General features: G+C 37.6%; 1 protein-coding gene across 1 annotated transcript; it reads left to right on the forward strand.

Moving 5' to 3' along the window:
• Window positions 1–1,081: 1,081 nt before the first annotated feature.
• spidey (hydroxysteroid 17-beta dehydrogenase 12 spidey) lies at window positions 1,082–21,849 on the forward strand. Its single transcript, XM_073973473.1, has 5 exons — window positions 1,082–1,889; window positions 2,133–2,179; window positions 19,282–19,357; window positions 19,426–19,766; window positions 19,834–21,849. The coding sequence occupies exons 1-5, from the start codon at window positions 1,727–1,729 to the stop codon at window positions 20,167–20,169; spliced, it is 963 nt and encodes a 320-aa protein (XP_073829574.1). The 5' UTR covers window positions 1,082–1,726; the 3' UTR covers window positions 20,170–21,849.
• The last annotated feature ends 461 nt before the right edge of the window (window positions 21,850–22,310 follow it).

The following is a 22,310-nucleotide window of genomic DNA, read 5'->3' on the forward strand; positions in this document are numbered from 1 at the left end:
TGTCCGAGGATTTTTTGGAAATTTTTACCGAAAGTACTTCTGGTGTCCAGTTTACAGCGATATAATGGCCTTCGTGGGCAAGCCATGCTTCCCAACATAGTAGTTCATAAGCTCTAAAAAATCCACGGTGGCCAACTAAAGTGCATGATGGGCAGGTTAACTATCGAAAAGAGCGATTGACATTGGTCCAACCATCTTTGCGCATCGTATTTTTTCTTTCACACTTAAATCGAAGATCAAGAAGCTTTTGAAGAATCTGTGCCTTCGTCACTGCAAACGAAATCGCAGCACTCATTTCTGAAATACATTCCCCATGCTAGGTGTACTTATATGATTTCGCCGTTTGATTGGATAGTGTTTCGCGGGTGCTACGTCGGTGCCTGAGACGATGGCGATTTCTACCCCATCTTCTTTCAACTCTAGTTGAACTCAAAATGCAAAATTACAACTAAATCGGTTGCAAAATTTGGCTAAAATCGTTAAAATACCGAAAATCTGGCGGTACATTTATATGGAGGCTATACCTAAACGTTGACCTACATTGAACATGCCAAATTTTAACCAAATCGGTTGGAAAATTTATCTAAATTCTTCAAAATGCCAAAAACCGGCCGGTAGCTTTATATGGGGACTATACCTAATTGTGGACCTACATCCACTAATTTTATTTCTATATGTTAGCCTCGTTATAAACCTATGTTTAGAACTATTTTTGGCACTCCTCTCCATACAAGTGGGACCACTGTGCACAGTAACACTTCAGCGGACAAACCCAACTGTATTAAGTGGCCCCATACCTTAATGGGTCAATCTTTGACTACTTTTGTTCTTTCCATCCATATCATTGAATTCAATTGAACCGAATTTAAATATTCGGTTGGTTTCTTCAGCCTAAAAGTATGCTCTAATTTTCATGCAACATTCCATACCACAAACAACCCCTAAGACTCTGCTAAAAGACATCATCGCCGGCATACGTTAAGAATCAATACCAGGAAAAATATCCACCCCACACAGAAATAGGGGGTTCAAAGCACACACACAAACACATTTATTAATAAACATGTGAGTATAACGGTACTGCTGCTGGTGAACTTTGGAGAGGTAAACCAAAGCAATGCGCACACCCTTTGAAAATGAGAAGGAAAACATTTGCACACACAAACACACACGGAGAGTACTATTTTTAACGAAAAGAGACTGAGAATGAAAACCAAAAATTATGCCGGTTCAAAATTAAAAGCGACAATGTGTATGGGAGCAGCACGTACTTACTATAACAGGGGGAGAGTATGGCACACAAATACAAAACACATTGATTGCCTCCTTATCAACCGCCATGGCTGGCGGCTATGCATATGCCCGACCGACCCACCACATAAATATTTGGCGTATGAGTTCTGAATATTGAATAGAAAAAGTAAAACGACTCAACAACGACAGAAAGAAATGCCGAGTTGTTGTTCTTTTCCACATTTCAATTGAAAATCAGACATACACATAGAACAACGTGTGGAACATCACTCGTCACTAAAATAAAAAAGTTCACTCACTACTCACTCTCGAATCGTCAAATCGATGAAAAGTAAATTTGTTTAAAGTGACAGTAGTTTAATTAAAGCGGTGTAAACTAAAAGGTCGGAAAACTTGATAATACCTATCGAACGGAATATCTGAAAAAAATATTACCAAAATTCAGCCCAAAAAAGCTGCAAACAAACTAATTATGGATTTCGATACGAAATGTATGCGTATTGTTGGTACGGCTGCCGTCTCAATTGTTGGATATCAACTCATTACTAAATTCCTGCCATGGCTGTATATGAACATAATTGGTCCGAAATTCTTTGGACCTAAAGTCGATGTTCGTCGCATGGGAACATGGGCTGGTAGGTTAAACACATGAAATGACAAACAAATTAAATGGAGATAAGAAAACACCTAACCACCAGGTTTTATTATTTTATCAAAAATTGCATTGTTATCAATTTTTTGGATGATAAACATGTAGTTGCGTATGTCAATGTGTGTGAGATAAGATTTGGTGATTATGTTTTGTTTTCGACCCCCTTTAAATGGATTTTTTCGTGAAAAGTGAATTCTAAAGTATTTTTTCCTCCCCCTTCCTATAGTTGTTACCGGTGCCACAGATGGTATTGGCAAAGCCTATGCAAAAGCGGTAAGTTTTAAACAAATCATGGACTTCGGAACAGTGAAATTTTTTCGTCATAAATTTGTTCATTAATCAATTTTTACATGCCGACATTAATTAGGAAACTAGAATAATTGAACGAAATATGTGTACCCACTACCAGCATAAACTTGAAACGTGTGAAAACTTTAAACGCGTAAAAAATTAAAATCAATATTTACTAAAATCAGTCTTCAAAATAGGCATAGTTAATAATAGGCATAAGTTAAGGAGTATAGTTGATTAGTTTCAGCTTAAGGATGTTCCGCCTCCGCAAATGATTGGCTTGACAAGAGAAGTCCCATGGCAGCTCATTAAAAATCCATGCACTAACACAATAACAAGAAGTAAAAAAAGCTTTGTTGTCGTTTTTGGTTGAGAAATTTTGTTACCACTTTGAACCTCAATATCAAATAACAGGTAGTAGTTAAAATTCTCAAAATACCTAAAATCGAGAGGTGCCGTTATATCGGGGCTATACGAAAACATGGATCTATATTGAAAATTTGTAGTGGAATACTTTTATGATCACTGGGAACCTCAAACGTCAAATTGCAGGTACTTCCGTCAGAAAAGGTAGCTAAAATCCTCAAAATAAAAAAATCGGGAGGTACCGTTATATGGAGGCTATACCAAAATATGTACCTATGTTGACAATTCTTGGAGGAGATGTTTTGTGACGGAACCTCAAATTTTAAATTATAGGTAGTTCGGTAAAAAAGTAGTTAACACCCTCCAATACCGAAAATCGGAAGGTACCGTTATGTGGGGGTTATACTAAAACATGGACCTGTGTTGACAATTTCTTGTGGAGATGTCTTGTGACCACTGGGAACTTCAAATGCTAAATTACAGATAGTTCGGTCCAAGAATGAAGCTAAAATCCACAAAATACCTAAAATCGGGAGGTACCGTTATATGGGGGCTTTACCAAATCATGGACCTATGTTGACAATTTTTTGTGGAGATGTCTTGTGACCACTGGGAACCTCAAGTGTTAAATTACAAATAGTTCGGCCCAAGAATGAAGCTAAAATCTGCAAAATACCGAAATCGCGAGGTACAGTTATAAGGGGGCTATTCCAAAACATGGACCTATGTTGACAAGTTTTTGTGGAGATGTATTGTAACCACTGGGAATCTCAAATGTTAAATTACAGATAGTTCAGTTTAATAATGAAGCTAAAATACCGAAAATCGGAAGGTACCGTTATATGGGGGCTAAACCAAAACATGGACCTATGTTGACAAGTTTTTTTGGAGATGTTTTGTGACCGCTGGGAACCTCAACTGTTAAATTGCATATAGGCGGTCCAACAATGAAGCTAACATACCGAAAATCGGGAGGTACCGTTATATGGGGGGCAATAACAAAACATGAACTTATGTTGACAATTTTTGGTGGAGATGTCTTGTGACCACTGGGAAACTCAAACGTCAAATTGCTATTGCTATTTCAAATTGCTATTTCCGTCGAAAAACGTCGCTAAAATCCTCAAAATACCGAAAATCGGGATGTACCGTTATATGGGGGCTATACCAAAACGTTGGCCGATATAGCCCATCTTCGAATTTAACGCGCCTATGGAAAAAAGAAACTCGGATGCAAAATATAGCGTTCGAACTACACTAAGAAATGAGGAGTATAGTTGTTAAGGTTTGGTATAGGGATGTTCTGCCTCCGGAAATGTTTGGAGTGTACAGATATGGCGCATTTTCTAACTTAAACTATGTTTGGACAAAATATTACAAGGTCCAAATGTGGACCAAATCGGTTGATCCGTTTGATCCCGATTATTTATGAACTTTTGTGGGGTGGGCACCTGAAGGAGTTTACCCGACTAGGACCTTCGTCGAACTTTATCTAAGATTTACAGAAATCTTACATTACGTATAGATTGGACCAACGCAGTAGTCGGTTTTCGGGTTATTATCTCAGGAAGTATGGACTTACCCCTGAGAAAATTGTATCTTCGTAATAGAGACCTCGAGCACAACCTGCTGCAAAAAAATCAATACGATTCGAGAGCAGTAGTGGGATTCTGTAACTCATTTTTGCTGTTATCGATAATTGTCGGTAAAATTAAAATGCTTATAATTTCGATAATTAACGAAATTTTTCGGTAAGTTAACGATGAATAGAAAGTAGTCGCTAGCCTCTACCGACACACACGGTGATGCCAAATTTTCTTTATGTTTTTAGTCATAATTTTGCGGTTTAATTTTACCGATTTTTGTCGGTAACAGCAAAAATGAGTTACAGAATCCCACAACAGGTCTTAAACAGCATCAAAATAAAATTGTGTTTTAGAGGTACCCAAAGTAGTGGACCGATATAGTCCATATTCGAACCTGATCTATGTCTGGTAGATATATTACGATGTGCAAAGAATGGACCAAATCGGTTGAACTTTTGTGGTGAAGGTACCCAAAGAAGTAGATTGATGTGGCCCATCTTCGAACTTAATCTAAGTTTGGACAAAATATTACGAATACCAAATTTTGGGCCCCATCGTTTGATTCGTTCGAGAATTAATGTGCGCTTCATCCACTAGGCAGAAGGACGGACATGGCTAAATCGACTCCAAATTGTATGAAACGGATTTCGTCCAAATATACTTGGGTTCTAAAACGATTATTTCTGTAGCCCAAAAGGCTGAGGGTTCCACCGAGGTGCAGCGCCTTGCACTCTGAATGTCCGGGTTCGATTCCCAAGTGGTGTTGTAAGACACACCGTTCGGACTCGGCGATACACATTAGCTCCCACCATATCATTGAGTTAATATGGTGAACTCATTGATATGGAAGAAGTCTGCCTTGTCCCTTCCGGAATGTCTGTGGAACAATTATTAAAGGCAATTATTAAAGGATAGGTTCGAAGATGATGATGAGAAAAGTTCATGGCTATTGTATGTTGAATTGAGGATAAATAAGAAGAAGAAGTATGAGAGATTTTTTATCTTTCCCTTTCCCGTAATAAGTCCCGCAGTGATTTTCATCCCTAACTTATAGAGAGAAGGGAAGTGGTTCTACGATGAAAAATCAAAGGCCAGATTTCTTTGGATATCCTACATTCAGGTTCCTTAACCAAATGGCTGTGCGCTATCTCAAGATAGATCTCTTGAAGTTTGTCGATGTTGCAAACATCGAATGCTAAACAGATTCATCAGTTGGTATATCGATCGACTTAGCTAGTTCATCTGCTAATTCCTTTACAATTATGCTACTATGTCCCGAAACCCAGGAAAGTGTTTATATTTCTAAAAGATAGCTCGGGAGTTTATGGCCCAATCTATACTTGAAATCGCAACAAATGTCACTAAGCTAAAATGAGTGTTTGATTAATGGATTTTCGCAATAGCCACCGGCGCCAGTGCCTTCCTCCATCTGCGTATATTGCCAGACCGTCCAGAGATGAGTTACCTTCAACCCAAATGTCCCTGTTTGTGAACAATTCAAGCAGACTATCAACTAAGTTTAAGGACTTCGCATGTCCGAAAAGTGAAACCCGCCACGATCCTGACCCTCGGTGCCTAAAAGCAGTTGTCGCTACCTGAAACTGGACCAGGATATCCAGAGGTTGGAGATCCAGCACCACGTACAAAGTGGCCTGATGGGTGCCTTCGATTGTTTCTGTAATCAGAATTGACGCAACCTTTTGCACAATTGATAGTTTGGATAGTAATGTCTTATTTCCAAGACAATTCCAATGTTAAGATGGACGGAACCACAGTTACATACAGTCAGTGTATGACTTGTGGTCTGGGCCCTAAACTTTTTCCAATGAAGGGTTTTTGTCCGCTCCTCGATATTCCATTTCCACGTCAAAATATAATCCAGGATTGTATCGAAGTATTTAGCTTCCGGAGAAAGATCGTTGGAATCTGTGGTTTGTCTACGGAATTAAAGTCAACGATTCAACAAGAAGAAATTTGACCTTTTGGAAGCAAAAAGTTCAAAAATTGTACGAAAAGTTCGAAATTTACCTTTTGGCCAGTAAAATGCACTGTTTGATCTATAGGACCCTGTTTGGGACAACACGCTTTACCACTTTTTTGCTCATTGTCGCAGCTTCTTTAGAGGCGTTGACTGAACCAGCTACAGGTTCTTGGAGAAAGATCTTATCCACCTTAAGCTCGGGTCAAGGCACATGAGGCGAAGATTTTTCGAATTATCTCCTGTATCTGAGTTTACTTTTGATGAAAAAGACCTCTTCCTCAGACTGCAAATCGATATCTTTCGACAAATTTGCGAAAATACATCATAGGACTTTTGCAGTGGTTTCTATCTTTAACTTCTTTGGCAGGTATGTCCTTACAGTCATTGACAGTTTTTGGAACCTCCTTGGATTCTCCATCGTCATTTAATATGTCTGTGGCATTCTGCTTCTGAAGTTTTTTACCGGCATGTGCCAACATAGGATCAGCTGGAAATGGTATTGCTGCAAGTTAATCTCAACTTCCTTTGTTGACTTGGCTGGGACACCGTGTCGTCCAGTTCGTCGTCGGTCGTCCAGTTCATCATAGGACTTTTGCAGTGGTTTCTATCTTTAACTTCTTTGGCAGGTATGTCCTTACAGTCATTGACAGGTTTTGGAGCCTCCTTGGATTCTCCATCGTCATTTAATGTGTCTGTGGCATTCTGCTTCTGAAGTTTTTTACCGGCATGTGCCAACATAGGATCAGCTGGAAATGGTGTTGCTGCAAGTTACTCTCAACTTCCTTTGTTGACTTGGCTGGGACACCGTGTCGTCCAGTTCGTCGTCGGTCCTGGTTCTGTTCTTTTGGAACAAGGCTTTCCGAAGAGTTCCCTATTTTGCTTCTCTAGACTATTCTCCATAGTCTTAAGAGTCCCATATAGATCGTCCACAATCGCTTGATTTCGACGACACATGGCACATGGCACACATGGGTCACACCAACGCTTGATACCGGTCCTGGGTTATTTAGACTCAGCACCGTAACATCTTTTGCTTTTTGATTCAAAACATCTGCCTCTCGGGAAGACGCGTCCAATTGGAGAGACATTTCCCTTGCAGAAGGGAAATGCGGTGGAAATATATCTAGGGTTCCGTTCAAAATTCGGCAAACAGTATTTCTTGTCCATGAGAAACCAAGCTTTCCTTTCACATTTTTATAGAAACAGAGTTGAGCCCCAGCAAGGAAAGCATTAAAGTCGGGCGGAGCCGACTATATGATACCCTACATCACCTCGATTTCAATATAATATGTCGAAATTTTTTTCTAGACCTGTATAATCTGTATTATTTTGGTTTCGGTGAGTCAAATACATGAAATCAGCCGAAAATATAAGTGAAAAATAAACAAAGGGCCTGTTTCACTATGTCGAAATGATTGCGAACGAAAAACGCCCAAACTTTGGTTTTCATGGAAATATTGACATCGTGTTTGCTTTAAAACAACTACAAAATTTTAAAGTCATACACGAGTTCAGTTGTTTTTCTTTATTTTTCATTTTCTTTCGACATAGTGAAACAGGCTGAAAATTGGTGCACCAAACACATCAAATCGGGCGAACATATGTATATATGGGATCTACATATATCCAAATCTGAACCAATTTCAGTATAATTTGGCACACATATTTCTAGTTGCAATTCGGCGACATTTTCCAAATTTCATCAAAATTGGACAGAATTTGGGTGTCTGGTGCACCAAATATATGAAATCGGGCGAACATATACATATATGGGAGCTATATCCAAATCTGAACCGATTTTCACCAAAAGCAATAGCGTTCTTCCTATGGCTAAAAAAGTATCTACCCCAAATTTTCAGCTGAATCGGACAATAAATGCGACCTGCACTTTGATCACAAAAATACATGGACAGACGCACCGACGGACATGCATAAATCGACTCAGAAAGTGATTCTATATATATCCCCAAAAGGAACTATGGGTCTATCTCTCCAGCAAAACAAATGTCGGATGTCCGACACATCTGAAAAATTTCGGAAGCAAAATCGTGCAGATTTCTTTTCGATTTCTATACGATTTTTCGTAGGGGAATTCGCTCAGATTTCGGAGAGAATGTCGGAAGTAAATTCTCTTCGAATATAACAATGTTTTTCTTCCGATTTCGATACAGGGGAATTCGTTCAGATTCCGAAGAGAATGTCGGAAGTAAATTCTCTTCGAATATAACAATATTTTTCTTCCGATTTCGATATAAATTCAGAGCGAAATGTCGGAAACAAATTTCTCTTCGCACAACAGCCACCTTTTTATGTATCTAACAGCAAGATATTGGTTTCATGTTAGTTTGTTTTCGAAAAACAAAGTGGTTGGTTATAAAATTCGCATATACAATTCTTTAATATTTTAATTATAAATGCAACATATAATCAAGCTAGTGCTAATAGACTATTCGTACACAAAGTTTACATTGTTCTACTATAACCACAAAATGATAACAGCAGTGAAAATCACTACAAACGTTTGAAATTACAATCTTCCAATAAAAAAAAACATAACAAAAAAATTGATCAATAAAAAAGAGGCGCCAGAGAGAAAAATTTGTTACCTTCGATATTCATACGATATTGTTCCGAAATAGTTCTGAAATCTTTACGAAGATCCGGATGGTACCTGCGATTTGCATACGACATTATTCCAAAATCGTTCAGAAATCTGTACGAAGATTCGGAAGAAAAAAATCGCTTTCCGAATTTCCCAAGGATTTTCTTCCGAAATCGATCCGAGTTCGCTCCGACATTTCGTTTCGAAATTATGTCAATCACTTCATACAACTTTCGTTAAGATATCGTTACTATTTCGGATCCGACATCGGACGTAGCGTCCGAATTTTTTTCCGATTTCGTTACGATGTCGGTACGATTGGTTTGCTGGGTCGTTTCCTTTTGCATGTTACATACAAATGTACAAAGACATAATACCCCTTACCACAATGTGGTGTAGGGTATAATAATAAATAATATTCAGATCCGAATTCCTTGCGAATTCTAACAAAATATTAGAGTTTCGCAATGAATGCGGTCCGAATTCGGAAAAAAATTTTGGAAAATTTAGATTTTTTGAAGAAAATCAGTCCGAATTCGGAAAGAAATTCTGGAAAAATTCGAAGAAAAGTTTAGATTTTCTGAAAAAAATCGGAAGGAATTCTTGGGCGCTGACTCCTTTGATATTGACGCACAACACAGAACAAATCCCCACTCAGAGACACGCCGTTCGGACTCGTCGATAAACAGTAGGTCCCAGATCATTGAGTTAATATGATATGCTCCCAGGGTTTACCATTTTTAAGATATAGAAGTTCAGGTCACATTTTAAGGTTTTTCTTGTTAAGTTTTCACGATTTGCTTGAGAACAGTAAGTCTTATCAAAAGAGGACTAGAGAAAATCTTGTAGCTGTGAAAATTCTCTCCAAGATTGGCTCTAGTAATTTTTTTCTAGGTTGTACCATTTTTGAGATATGTATATAAATTTATGTTGAGAAATTGCAGCCATGACATTGTTTTATAAGGAGACGATACAGTCAGTGCATTGGACCAATTTGAACTTATATATCCCAAAAATGGTAAAACTTACGAAAGTATCATAAAAGACAGTCTTGATAGGGATTGCGATTTCCAAGCAAAATCGTGAAATCCTAAAAAACTCTAAAAATTTAAAATTTGACCACGATTTATTTAAAAAGCGCGCTATGAACATTGTAGTTTCAGAACTTCTCTAAAATTTATGAATACTGCCTGAACTTAGAACGACATGAAGCAAGCGTTTTGCTAGCCTATTATGCACCCGCCAAAAAATTGTATGTTCTTGGCAGCGATTGCATGCTAACCCCTGTACCACGCTGACACCCAATACATAACACTGTCCGACAGCCAAAATTACACTTAAACCGGACTACATATGTTTGAAAGTATAGGCAAAATGGGGTACAATGGCATTTTTAATTTTTCGTTTTCTCATCGTTTTGACCTTTTAGAGATCCAACAAATTTCAAAGGTCAACATTTTTCAAAAAAAATTATTTTAAATACTTGTGCTCGTCGTACGATGATGTAATTGGTGTCATATTAAAGAGGAGAGTATAGGCTTTATATAATAATTATAAATTATTGCATTCCAGGATAAAAAGGACATTAAAAATATCTTTGAAAAATTAAATCAAAAGTGAGCATTTTGGCAGGCGCATATCTTCTAAACCGCGAAGAATTTTAATTTGCTCATTGAGGCAAAGTGTAGCTCTTGTCATAAAGAATATAAATTCTGGACGCATGAAATCCACCAAAGCTCATCTTCATCATCTTCTACAACTTTTTCTAGGGTATTGACCTTGACGATTTTGACCTTGAAAATACGGTTTGGTGGATTTCATTTGTCCATAATTGATGTTCTTTATGACAAAATGTTCTCTTTTGATTTAATTTTTCAAGGATATTTTTAATGTCATTTTTATCCTGGAATTCAATTATTTATAATTATTATATAAAAAGTCTATACTTTCCTCTTTAATATGACACCAATACCAGCATCGTACGACGAGTACAAATATTTAAAATATTTTTTTTGAAAAATGTTGACCTTTAAAATTTGTTTGACCTCAAAAAGGTCTAAACGATGAGAAAACGAAAAATTAAAAATACCATTATACTCCATTATTCCTATACTTTCAAACGTATATAGTCCGGTTCAAGTGTAACAAAATTTTTTGAAAATTGTCGGACGGTGTAATCATTAGAATAAATATAAAATTTGGGACTTTACATTTATAATTAAAATTACCCAATACTTTGACCCATTGTTTAGACTGCCTCCGTTCTTTCCTTGATACGAAATTCTTGGTTCAAAATTTATTACTTATTTATGTATGTATACGCAAAGAAAAGAATTAAAATGGGTACCTCATTATTTGGTATTCCGCTAAGTCATTATTATTTTACACACGTACACGATGGATACGCGGCTGAACATTGTCGGTCGCCGCATGTACTATGGCACCACCATATTCAAATATCGATACAAAAATCTATTGACACCCTTTGGATTCAAATACATGCGTTTGTTTTTAAAGCGATACATGCGAACGGGTTGTTTATTTGGTTTGGGAATTTATAATTTGAAACGAAGAAAAGCTTTAAAAAACGCATGAAACGGAAATTATTAATACCACGTGGAATTACGTCAGTCAAATTGCTGCAATTGAATATTGGGAAAGTACATTTCTAGTTGCACTTTTTTAAAATTGTCAATAATTTGAGGAGATTAAAATAAATACTTTAGACATGTGAACGCATTTTACAAATCCGTCACTAACTTTCGCTAAATTACTTGATGAGTCCATATTTAGAGACATGAAAAGCAAAGTTTTGGAAGATCACTTTTAATTCACTGTATATACAAAAGCTCTATGTAAACAGATTTTAATGATCATAAATCATTTTATGGTTTAACCAAAGTGGTGGATGCATTATTTGACTTTACATTCTCAACCTAACCTAAAACTAGGAATCCCATAAACTAAGCGATTTTTTGCAAATAAAAACTTTCTGTTTATAGAACATTTGAATAAATCAATAGGTGTGAGTAAATACATTGTGTGTATTTGTATATGCAAAAAATATTGAATAAACATTTGTCTCGATTAGTTGGTCAAATATAGCGAACGATTCCAAGTGCATTTGTTGCATTAGCAACGTCCCATTGAAATGCTACCAGATGTATTGAAAATGTGCTAATTCATGAAAATCTTTAGAAGAGTCATTGTCAAGTACCCTTTCGTCTAAAAAGTTATTAATGACTTGGCAGGGTTATTCAAATCATTAGCGATTTTTTGTTGTCTTCATTTGTTTCCAAATAATAAAAAAAAAAAAAACATTGCAAATAATTTAACATTATTCAATACGAAATAGTTGTTAGTACAAAATGTTACAAAACTTCTGTTGTTCATCCTCCAGTGAGTTATCGACCAAGAAAAGGGCAGACCAAAATACGAATATGTTGAAGAAATTGTAACTTATGAATGTTGCACATCTAAAACGCAGGATATATTCGAAATAGGTGGGCGCGTGCCTAAAAATTAGGCACGAACATGCACAAACACTGGCCCAAATTTTTATGCACATTCACTCACAAACACGGCGTTTTTCGAGAAGGCACGATCACGCACACTCACGCACGAAATCTTTTTATGAAAAAGGAAATGTTGGTATAGTTTTACATTTATTTATTCAAACAATATACATACATATGGGGATTTCTGAGTGAAATCGGACACTTTTTCAAAAAATTGGTTTTTCATTTTCTATATTTTTGCTGTGGTGATGCTGCTCATCAGAAAAACATTTCAGTATATTTTCAGATTCTTCTGACTAATGGTTCCAGAGATATCGCACCTTTTAAAAGTCGATTTCTGTAAAAACTATTGGCCCAAATAGAAAAAAGCATTTTTTGTATTTTTTGTTATTATGTCACCTATCTAGTAAAAAATAGAAAAAATGTTGCACAGTGGGCTTGGATGCAATTTTCGCGATTTTATATTCAAAATCTATTTTTATCAGCGATTATAATCTTCGATTTTCTTGATTTTTTGTATTAAACGAGGATTATTTACAAAAATTTTAAGTCCTCTTCACACGACTTTTAAAGAGGAATTTTTGAACTCAAAAATTTAGCACGATAGTGACACATAGTGCAGATCGTGCTAATCGTATCAAACAAAAAAACACGATCACGCACGGCCAACCAATTATTCCGGTACGACACGCACAAACACGGCGTTTTTCGAGAAGGCACGAACGCACACTACTCACGGCACGATACGCGCCCACATCTAATAGCCACTTGGGTGACTATGCCACTCGAAGACCTTTCGGCCCATTGTGATAAACCAACAAGTATAAGAAATACAGACCGGGATCCATAATTGAATAGAAACTTTGACTTAATAGGAAATATACACCTATTAGACCATGCCCCTTGCGAGCTAGGACATACGAGTAAGAGATGTTCTATTGTTTGCGTCCCTTCTTCATCTTCACCGGCATGTTGTCGTTGTAACAGTATTTTGATATGTTTGTTTTTCTGCTTAATCTGGCTCTGGGTGTATATCTAGTTTTAGGAATGTTTCTGCTTCGATGGGATGTAACCACATATCTACTGGATTTTTTAGACAAGACGGACGTGGCGTGTCTCTGTGCCACATGCTGGTCAGATGTTTTGCACGGTGTCTTCGAATTCAGACGACTGCACCATCCCTAGCGTAGTTGAGCCAAAAGTCTTGGTAGCTGACGCTCCTCAGCTGCTATAGATGGGGGGATGTTCTCCTAGGTTTATGGCATCTCAGGGCGGCATTCTGACAAGTATGAATATTTTTCCATCGCGTTGCACTCGTTGTTCTAACAGTGTTTATATTATATGTTTGTATATTCGTTCTTCTGCTTAATCTGGCTCTGGGTCAATCTCCAGTTCCGCTTATATTCGTGGATCATATTGGCGCCGCATAGTTTACCACAGACCTACTTATCGCGTTATATGTGAACAATAAGGTGTCTTTATGTGCACTCCAAGTGCTGCCGGCTAGGGACTTCAGGACCTTTTCCTTACATATCAGCTTGTCGCAGATAGCCGTGACCTGGCGGACGACATGAACATGTTGTCTAATGTGACCACTAGAAATTTGAGGTATTTTGTGGTCGGAAATCTGCTACCATCGACAATGACATTCAACTCTGTTCTTACCTCTGCGGTCCATATGTTGAACAGAGTAGCCGTAGGTTTCCTGGCCGACATACATATGTAGGTGGTAAGATCAGTAAAATGTCACAAATGACTTCAGGGAAGGTACCTGACGCCAAGATAGTACAATCATCCGCATATGTTTCGATCTCAATGGAGAGGGTGGAATACTGGAGAGGCAGGGGTTAAACAGTTCCAGAGATATCACTTCACCTTAGGGAACTCCCTGTCTCATTCTACTAGGCTTAGACTTCTTGTTCCTGATATCCATGTACGACGACAGACGTCCACACATGTAATTGATTACACTGTGCAACAAAATGGAGCTCGAGGTCTGGGGGTGGAAAATTCCTTTTGGGGGTGAAAGCCCTTGATGAGTACATACAGAACCCCAAAATTCAGATCCGCCGTGAGTCGAACTTTTGAGTTATGGCGTGATGAATTTTGCACTGTAGACCATATAAGCCATCAGAAATTAGCGTTATATTTTTTTTCGCCGTTGTTTTGGCTTATTTTTGATATAACATGTCTTCAGTCAAATCTAATGAGGATTTTTTCGTAGAACATTTTGACATTCTAACCCGCTTCCTTCCATACATCTAATCGATATTGTCGTGTTTTCATAGTCCTTTTTTACATTTACCCTGTTTTTGTTCAGAAAAAAACTATGTTTTGTGTTTTTGTATATTCTGTATATTCGAACAACCAACAAAAGACGAATATACAGAAAAACAAAATACAGTTTTTTCTGAAGAAAAACAGGGTAAATGTCAAAAATGACTATTAAAACGCGACAATATCGATTAGTTGTCAATGAGAGCCGTACCTAAAATTTCCTGATCCACATTTGTGCAGAACATTTCAAAGCTGAAAAATGTCATCTTGTGGTACTTTTATTGCGGTTCTTGAAATAAAGGACGAAAAGGACATGGAAGGAAGCAGTTTAGAAGGTCGAAATATTCTACGAAAAAGATCCTCATTAGATTTGGCTGAAGACATGTTATTTCAAAAATAAGCCAAAACAACATCGAACAAAGATATAACGCTAATTTCTGATGGCTTATAGGATCTCCAGTGCAAAATTCATCACGCCATAACTCAGAAGTTCGACTCACAGCGGATCTGCCCTTTGGAGTTCTGTATGTACTCATCAAGGGCTTTCACCCCCAAAAGGAATTTTCTACCCCCAAAATTTCGGTTCACAGTGTTATCCAACGTTTCAAACTAGGCCAGAGGGTTGTCTGCTCGATGTCAAACAGCATGGAGTGCTTGACAGTATCAAAGGCTTTTGATAAGTCAAGCGCCACCATCACTGTTCTATCACACGGCTTGCTCTGGTTAAGTCCTCGACTAATATGTGTGAAGATGGTGTGCAGCGCTGTTGTCGTGCTGTGTTGCTTACGGAACACATGTCATTTCTGACTCTGCCTCAGGGGTCTTTGCTACTGGTGACAAAAACGAAATCGGCCTGTACGATTCACCTTTGCTGGCATCCTTGTCCGGCTTCAGTAGCGGGACCACCCTGCTCATTTTCCAGACTTCGGGAACGATGTGGGTGGCTTGAGAACTTTAGTGAGATACTTGACTCCCGGCACATCAAGCTGTTTCAGTATTACCATGGAGATTCCATTAGGGCCCAACGGCAAATAACATGTGCACCTCTTCGGATCAGTCAGCGTAACGTGGCCAAACATAACTGCCCTATCTTCCTTCCTTCCAGGGTTTGAGAGTGGCTTAACTGTTCCCCACAATTCACTTATTCTCGCTTCAATGTTGTCGGTGTAGCAACTGCTTGGGTGTTACCGCCGTGATCATCCTTGCCACAGTCTAGTGGACAGGCTTCCCTCACTCAGGCACCTCAGCAGAGATCGGCATGATCTGGAGAGAGAGGTCCAACGGTACTAATGAGAACCTCTAGATCAACGAGTCTATCAGGCAGGCTTGAAAAGCATTAATACCGTTGCAGTTGCGCAGGCAGTACAAAGATACAGTGTGAATGCAGATAAAACTGCTGTTGAGGAATTTAGCTTTTCTACGAATTGTCGTTAGTCTTTCATCCATCGGGGTGATTCTGGCGACGAAATGTTTAAGTCTCTGGCTAGAGAGGTCTTAAAGCTTCTGCTAGTAAAGCATATTATCCTATTGTTATTTACCTGTATTTACCCTTACGATCGAAATACCACCATTTGAGATCTTTATCTCTCCAGTTTTTAAGTGACTTTCTTTCTAATCTTTTCAAAGTTAGCGATTATATTCTATCCTATCGGATGAGTTCACCATTATCACATTAATCATATTTTTACGTCATGGCTGAAATGGAGTGTTTTTAATAATATTTCTATTTTCCGCTTATCGGAAAGAAACATACATCCTATTCTCTCTTTTCTCATATCAAGAACAGAAAAAATCCGAGGGAGAAAAAGTAGGTATCCCGAAAGCTCCTAATAAGGGTACTAAAAGGCTATTAAATTTGAGGCTATTAAAATTGTCCAGAATAAATCATGCATGCACGTTTTAAACAACAAGCACATGAAAACTTCAAAAGAAAAGTCGGCATCACTTGCATTTTTTTCATGTGGTTGTTGACACGCGGCACTTTTGGAGTCATTGTGCAGAAGCCTTTATGGTCCCTTATACAGTTCGCAAATATATAATTTTATTTCGATTATAAAACATAAACTAAAGTAATTATCATATTTTATTTTCAGTTGGCTAAGAAGGGTCTAAATATTGTACTTCAAAATGTCACAAATGACTTCAGGGAAGGTACCTGACGCCAAGATAGTACAATCATCCGCATATGTTTCGATCTCAATGGAGAGGGTGGAATACTGGAGAGGCAGGGGTTAAACAGTTCCAGAGATATCACTTCACCTTAGGGAACTCCCTGTCTCATTCTACTAGGCTTAGACTTCTTGTTCCTGATATCCATGTACGACGACAGACGTCCACACATGTAATTGATTACACTGTGCAACAAAATGGAGCTCGAGGTCTGGGGGTGGAAAATTCCTTTTGGGGGTGAAAGCCCTTGATGAGTACATACAGAACCCCAAAATTCAGATCCGCCGTGAGTCGAACTTTTGAGTTATGGCGTGATGAATTTTGCACTGTAGACCATATAAGCCATCAGAAATTAGCGTTATATTTTTTTTCGCCGTTGTTTTGGCTTATTTTTGATATAACATGTCTTCAGTCAAATCTAATGAGGATTTTTTCGTAGAACATTTTGACATTCTAACCCGCTTCCTTCCATACATCTAATCGATATTGTCGTGTTTTCATAGTCCTTTTTTACATTTACCCTGTTTTTGTTCAGAAAAAAACTATGTTTTGTGTTTTTGTATATTCTGTATATTCGAACAACCAACAAAAGACGAATATACAGAAAAACAAAATACAGTTTTTTCTGAAGAAAAACAGGGTAAATGTCAAAAATGACTATTAAAACGCGACAATATCGATTAGTTGTCAATGAGAGCCGTACCTAAAATTTCCTGATCCACATTTGTGCAGAACATTTCAAAGCTGAAAAATGTCATCTTGTGGTACTTTTATTGCGGTTCTTGAAATAAAGGACGAAAAGGACATGGAAGGAAGCAGTTTAGAAGGTCGAAATATTCTACGAAAAAGATCCTCATTAGATTTGGCTGAAGACATGTTATTTCAAAAATAAGCCAAAACAACATCGAACAAAGATATAACGCTAATTTCTGATGGCTTATAGGATCTCCAGTGCAAAATTCATCACGCCATAACTCAGAAGTTCGACTCACAGCGGATCTGCCCTTTGGAGTTCTGTATGTACTCATCAAGGGCTTTCACCCCCAAAAGGAATTTTCTACCCCCAAAATTTCGGTTCACAGTGTTATCCAACGTTTCAAACTAGGCCAGAGGGTTGTCTGCTCGATGTCAAACAGCATGGAGTGCTTGACAGTATCAAAGGCTTTTGATAAGTCAAGCGCCACCATCACTGTTCTATCACACGGCTTGCTCTGGTTAAGTCCTCGACTAATATGTGTGAAGATGGTGTGCAGCGCTGTTGTCGTGCTGTGTTGCTTACGGAACACATGTCATTTCTGACTCTGCCTCAGGGGTCTTTGCTACTGGTGACAAAAACGAAATCGGCCTGTACGATTCACCTTTGCTGGCATCCTTGTCCGGCTTCAGTAGCGGGACCACCCTGCTCATTTTCCAGACTTCGGGAACGATGTGGGTGGCTTGAGAACTTTAGTGAGATACTTGACTCCCGGCACATCAAGCTGTTTCAGTATTACCATGGAGATTCCATTAGGGCCCAACGGCAAATAACATGTGCACCTCTTCGGATCAGTCAGCGTAACGTGGCCAAACATAACTGCCCTATCTTCCTTCCTTCCAGGGTTTGAGAGTGGCTTAACTGTTCCCCACAATTCACTTATTCTCGCTTCAATGTTGTCGGTGTAGCAACTGCTTGGGTGTTACCGCCGTGATCATCCTTGCCACAGTCTAGTGGACAGGCTTCCCTCACTCAGGCACCTCAGCAGAGATCGGCATGATCTGGAGAGAGAGGTCCAACGGTACTAATGAGAACCTCTAGATCAACGAGTCTATCAGGCAGGCTTGAAAAGCATTAATACCGTTGCAGTTGCGCAGGCAGTACAAAGATACAGTGTGAATGCAGATAAAACTGCTGTTGAGGAATTTAGCTTTTCTACGAATTGTCGTTAGTCTTTCATCCATCGGGGTGATTCTGGCGACGAAATGTTTAAGTCTCTGGCTAGAGAGGTCTTAAAGCTTCTGCTAGTAAAGCATATTATCCTATTGTTATTTACCTGTATTTACCCTTACGATCGAAATACCACCATTTGAGATCTTTATCTCTCCAGTTTTTAAGTGACTTTCTTTCTAATCTTTTCAAAGTTAGCGATTATATTCTATCCTATCGGATGAGTTCACCATTATCACATTAATCATATTTTTACGTCATGGCTGAAATGGAGTGTTTTTAATAATATTTCTATTTTCCGCTTATCGGAAAGAAACATACATCCTATTCTCTCTTTTCTCATATCAAGAACAGAAAAAATCCGAGGGAGAAAAAGTAGGTATCCCGAAAGCTCCTAATAAGGGTACTAAAAGGCTATTAAATTTGAGGCTATTAAAATTGTCCAGAATAAATCATGCATGCACGTTTTAAACAACAAGCACATGAAAACTTCAAAAGAAAAGTCGGCATCACTTGCATTTTTTTCATGTGGTTGTTGACACGCGGCACTTTTGGAGTCATTGTGCAGAAGCCTTTATGGTCCCTTATACAGTTCGCAAATATATAATTTTATTTCGATTATAAAACATAAACTAAAGTAATTATCATATTTTATTTTCAGTTGGCTAAGAAGGGTCTAAATATTGTACTTATCAGTCGTACTCCCAGCAAATTGGAAGCTGTTGCCAAGGAAATCTGTAAGTATTACAATGACATTTATTCCGAAAAATTGTATGCTTCAATAACTATTCCACATTTGTTATAGCTGAGGCATACAGTGTTGAAACCAAAATAATCGATGTCAACTTCACTGGTGGTCCGGAAATTTATGACAAAATCAGGACACACATCCAGGGTTTGAATATTGGTGTTTTGGTTAATAATGTTGGTATGAGCTATGAACATCCCGAATTTTTTGTTGAATTCAGTCAGAAAAATCCCAAATTTCTTTGGGATATTATTTCCGCCAATGTTCACTCTGTAACGCAAATGACTGCATTGGTACTACCCGCCATGGTGGAAAAGAAAAAGGGTGTTATTATTAATATATCATCAACTGCTGGTGTTATACCAAACCCTCTGTTATCGGTTTATAGTGCAACAAAGGTAAGAATATAACACGTTTTTTAAATCTTTGACACTTTAAATGGCTTTATGTTCCTTTTCTTTATAGGCCTTTGTAGACAAATTCAGTGCTGACTTGCAAACCGAATACCGGGCACGTGGCATTTTCGTGCAAAGCATACAACCCGGATTTGTGGCCACAAATATGACAAAAATTCGCAAGACCAGCACTTTTGCTCCATCAGCTGATACATATGTTGCATCGGCTTTAAGCACCTTGGGTATTGCCGAACGTACAGCCGGCTACTTACCACATACTCTATTGCAAAATGCCATCAATGGTATTGGTTATATTACCTGTGAACAATTTGCTAGTCAAATAGTATTTAAGAATCTGTTTAAGACCCGTCAACGTGCTCTTCGTAATGTTGCAAAAAAGCAATAAAAGTGATCCAGAAAAAGGGAGTGAATGGAATAACTGATGGTTACTGCTTCCTACATTATTCCACAAGTAACATGCAATGGACTGGGTTAATATTATAAGTTATTTTGTCAACATTAACATTAGTTTTGAGGTTATGTTACATAGGTAACATAACCTATAATTTAGTAAGGTAAATCGTAACGAGTCGTATGCATTTGTAATGCTTTTTGCAAAAGTGTCATATTTAATAAAAAAATAGATAATTAAAATTTAGAAATAAATTCTGAATTAAAGTTATATACATTTGTACGATTTGGAAAATATGAATGTACGTGGTAACCTTTTGTACTCTGTTATTTTTAAAGTTTAAAATAATGAAGTAAGAGGAGCAAAGAGATGCTGGTAGATTTCAGTTATCTATTATATTAAGACTGTAGCCGAAGAATACCTATAATTACAAATTATTCACTTGGAATTCGTCTGATGAAATGTGCTGCACAACTCATAAAAATTTTAAGAGGAGACTAGAACATTTAGTCAAAAAATTCGCGTAGAAGCCCATACACCAACAAACACACAGGCAAAGAGCTGAACAAAGATGTGTAATAACCAACTCTAGGCAAATAGCCGCAAAATCCGTACTTGGATAACAGAAGCCTTTGCTAAGGAATTTATGGTACGACCAAGTCTTTCCAGCTGTTACCGAAGAAAAAAAAAACACCTTCATGTACATCTTCATTTGTCTATGCTTTCATCTCCCATCAACACTTGTCTGATTTTTAAAATTACTACATTCGTACCGCCTTAAAGTAAGCTTCGAATTTTAATTATTTTATTTATTTGCTTACTTAAACTTATAGCCCGTTTATATTAACGTAATATTATAGTACGTTTGCATATAACTGAATTTAATAAATCCACTGGATTTCAACACAATTTATATTAGCGTTTTTGGCGTGTTATTCTTCTTTCTGAGGATTTATTTGATTTATTTGAAAAAAGTTATAATGCAAACGGCGTTTTACACAGTACGTTTACATATAAGCTTCGTTCCCGCACTTTTTATACCCTCCACCATAGGATGGTGGTATATTAAGTTTGTCACTACGTTTGTAACTACTCGAAATAATCATTGTAGACCCCACAAACTATATTGTTACGAATGTAACTGATAGGTTTAAGTTAGTTTAGTTTAATTTCCGTTAATTTAAAAATTTGAATTGTAACGTAAAGTTTTTATTACGCAGTTACTTTATTTAAGCAACAACAATTACCATGTAGAACTCTCTTCATTATTCTAGATGTTACTTTACCTTTCATTAATGTGCTTTTATTTTGTTTTGCCATAGTCATGATTTTATTGTTTAGTTTGTTACTTCTTTATTTCTTAAATTTGTTTGTTGTTGTAATTACGTCACTCGTATTTCACCCATGTATGTATGTGAATGTGGTTGTTCGCTTATTGCGAATGTGCGTCTGTGTGTTCGTTGCACAGATTCGAGATGTTGCCAGATTTTGTGGATAATTCTAGACCAAGGAGATTTTGGGTATAAATATGAGATGCCGGCCAAACAGTGAGCAGTTGTGAATTTTATACCGAAGTGTAAACATCGACTAGTAAAGCTGTGTACTTAGCTATAACAGTCAGTTCCGAATAAGTGTAATAAAGTAAATAAAGCATTGTAGAAACGTAATCTAAAACGAACCCTGTTTTATTTGGTACGAATCGTATCGGGGAATAAAACAACGTCTACACGGAGATTAGTTAAACCTAATTCCGTAACAATATATATTCTTGATCAGCGTGCAATTCTACATCGGTATAGACATGTCCGTCCGTCTGTCCGTCTGTGGAAATCACTCTAGCGCAAACCCGTTCGTAGGTATTGATATGGTTACGAAGTTTTTCGGCAAATCACACACACGCGACCCGAACGCAAAGTAAGAGAGCAAATGTTTTGATTTTTTTACTTCAGTCTTGTACTGAATGTCATGCAAGCAGGTTGATGCCGCTTTATTTGTTTTTTTGGGTACACTGAAAAGATTTTGCAGTTGTACAGCAAATATGTGGAGGGAAGAATTTGAAAATGATTTTTTGTTTTGTATTAATATTTTTAATGACGCAGAATTCCTCGTCTGCAATGCAACAATAAAAAATGTAT

Source organism: Musca autumnalis, unplaced genomic scaffold, assembly GCF_047663935.1.
Source record: "Musca autumnalis isolate F117 unplaced genomic scaffold, ASM4766393v1 scaffold_3, whole genome shotgun sequence".
In the NCBI taxonomy this organism is placed as follows: Eukaryota; Metazoa; Arthropoda; class Insecta; order Diptera; family Muscidae; genus Musca; species Musca autumnalis.

Excerpts from the sequence above, each read along its gene's own strand:
- spidey (XM_073973473.1), top strand. The coding sequence starts at position 1,727 with ATGGATTTCGATACGAAATGTATGCGTATTGTTGGTACGGCTGCCGTC. Across the intron at positions 1,890-2,132 it reads TCGCATGGGAACATGGGCTG|TTGTTACCGGTGCCACAGAT; the intron begins GTAGGTTAAACA and ends CCCTTCCTATAG. Across the intron at positions 2,180-19,281 it reads GCAAAGCCTATGCAAAAGCG|TTGGCTAAGAAGGGTCTAAA; the intron begins GTAAGTTTTAAA and ends TTTTATTTTCAG.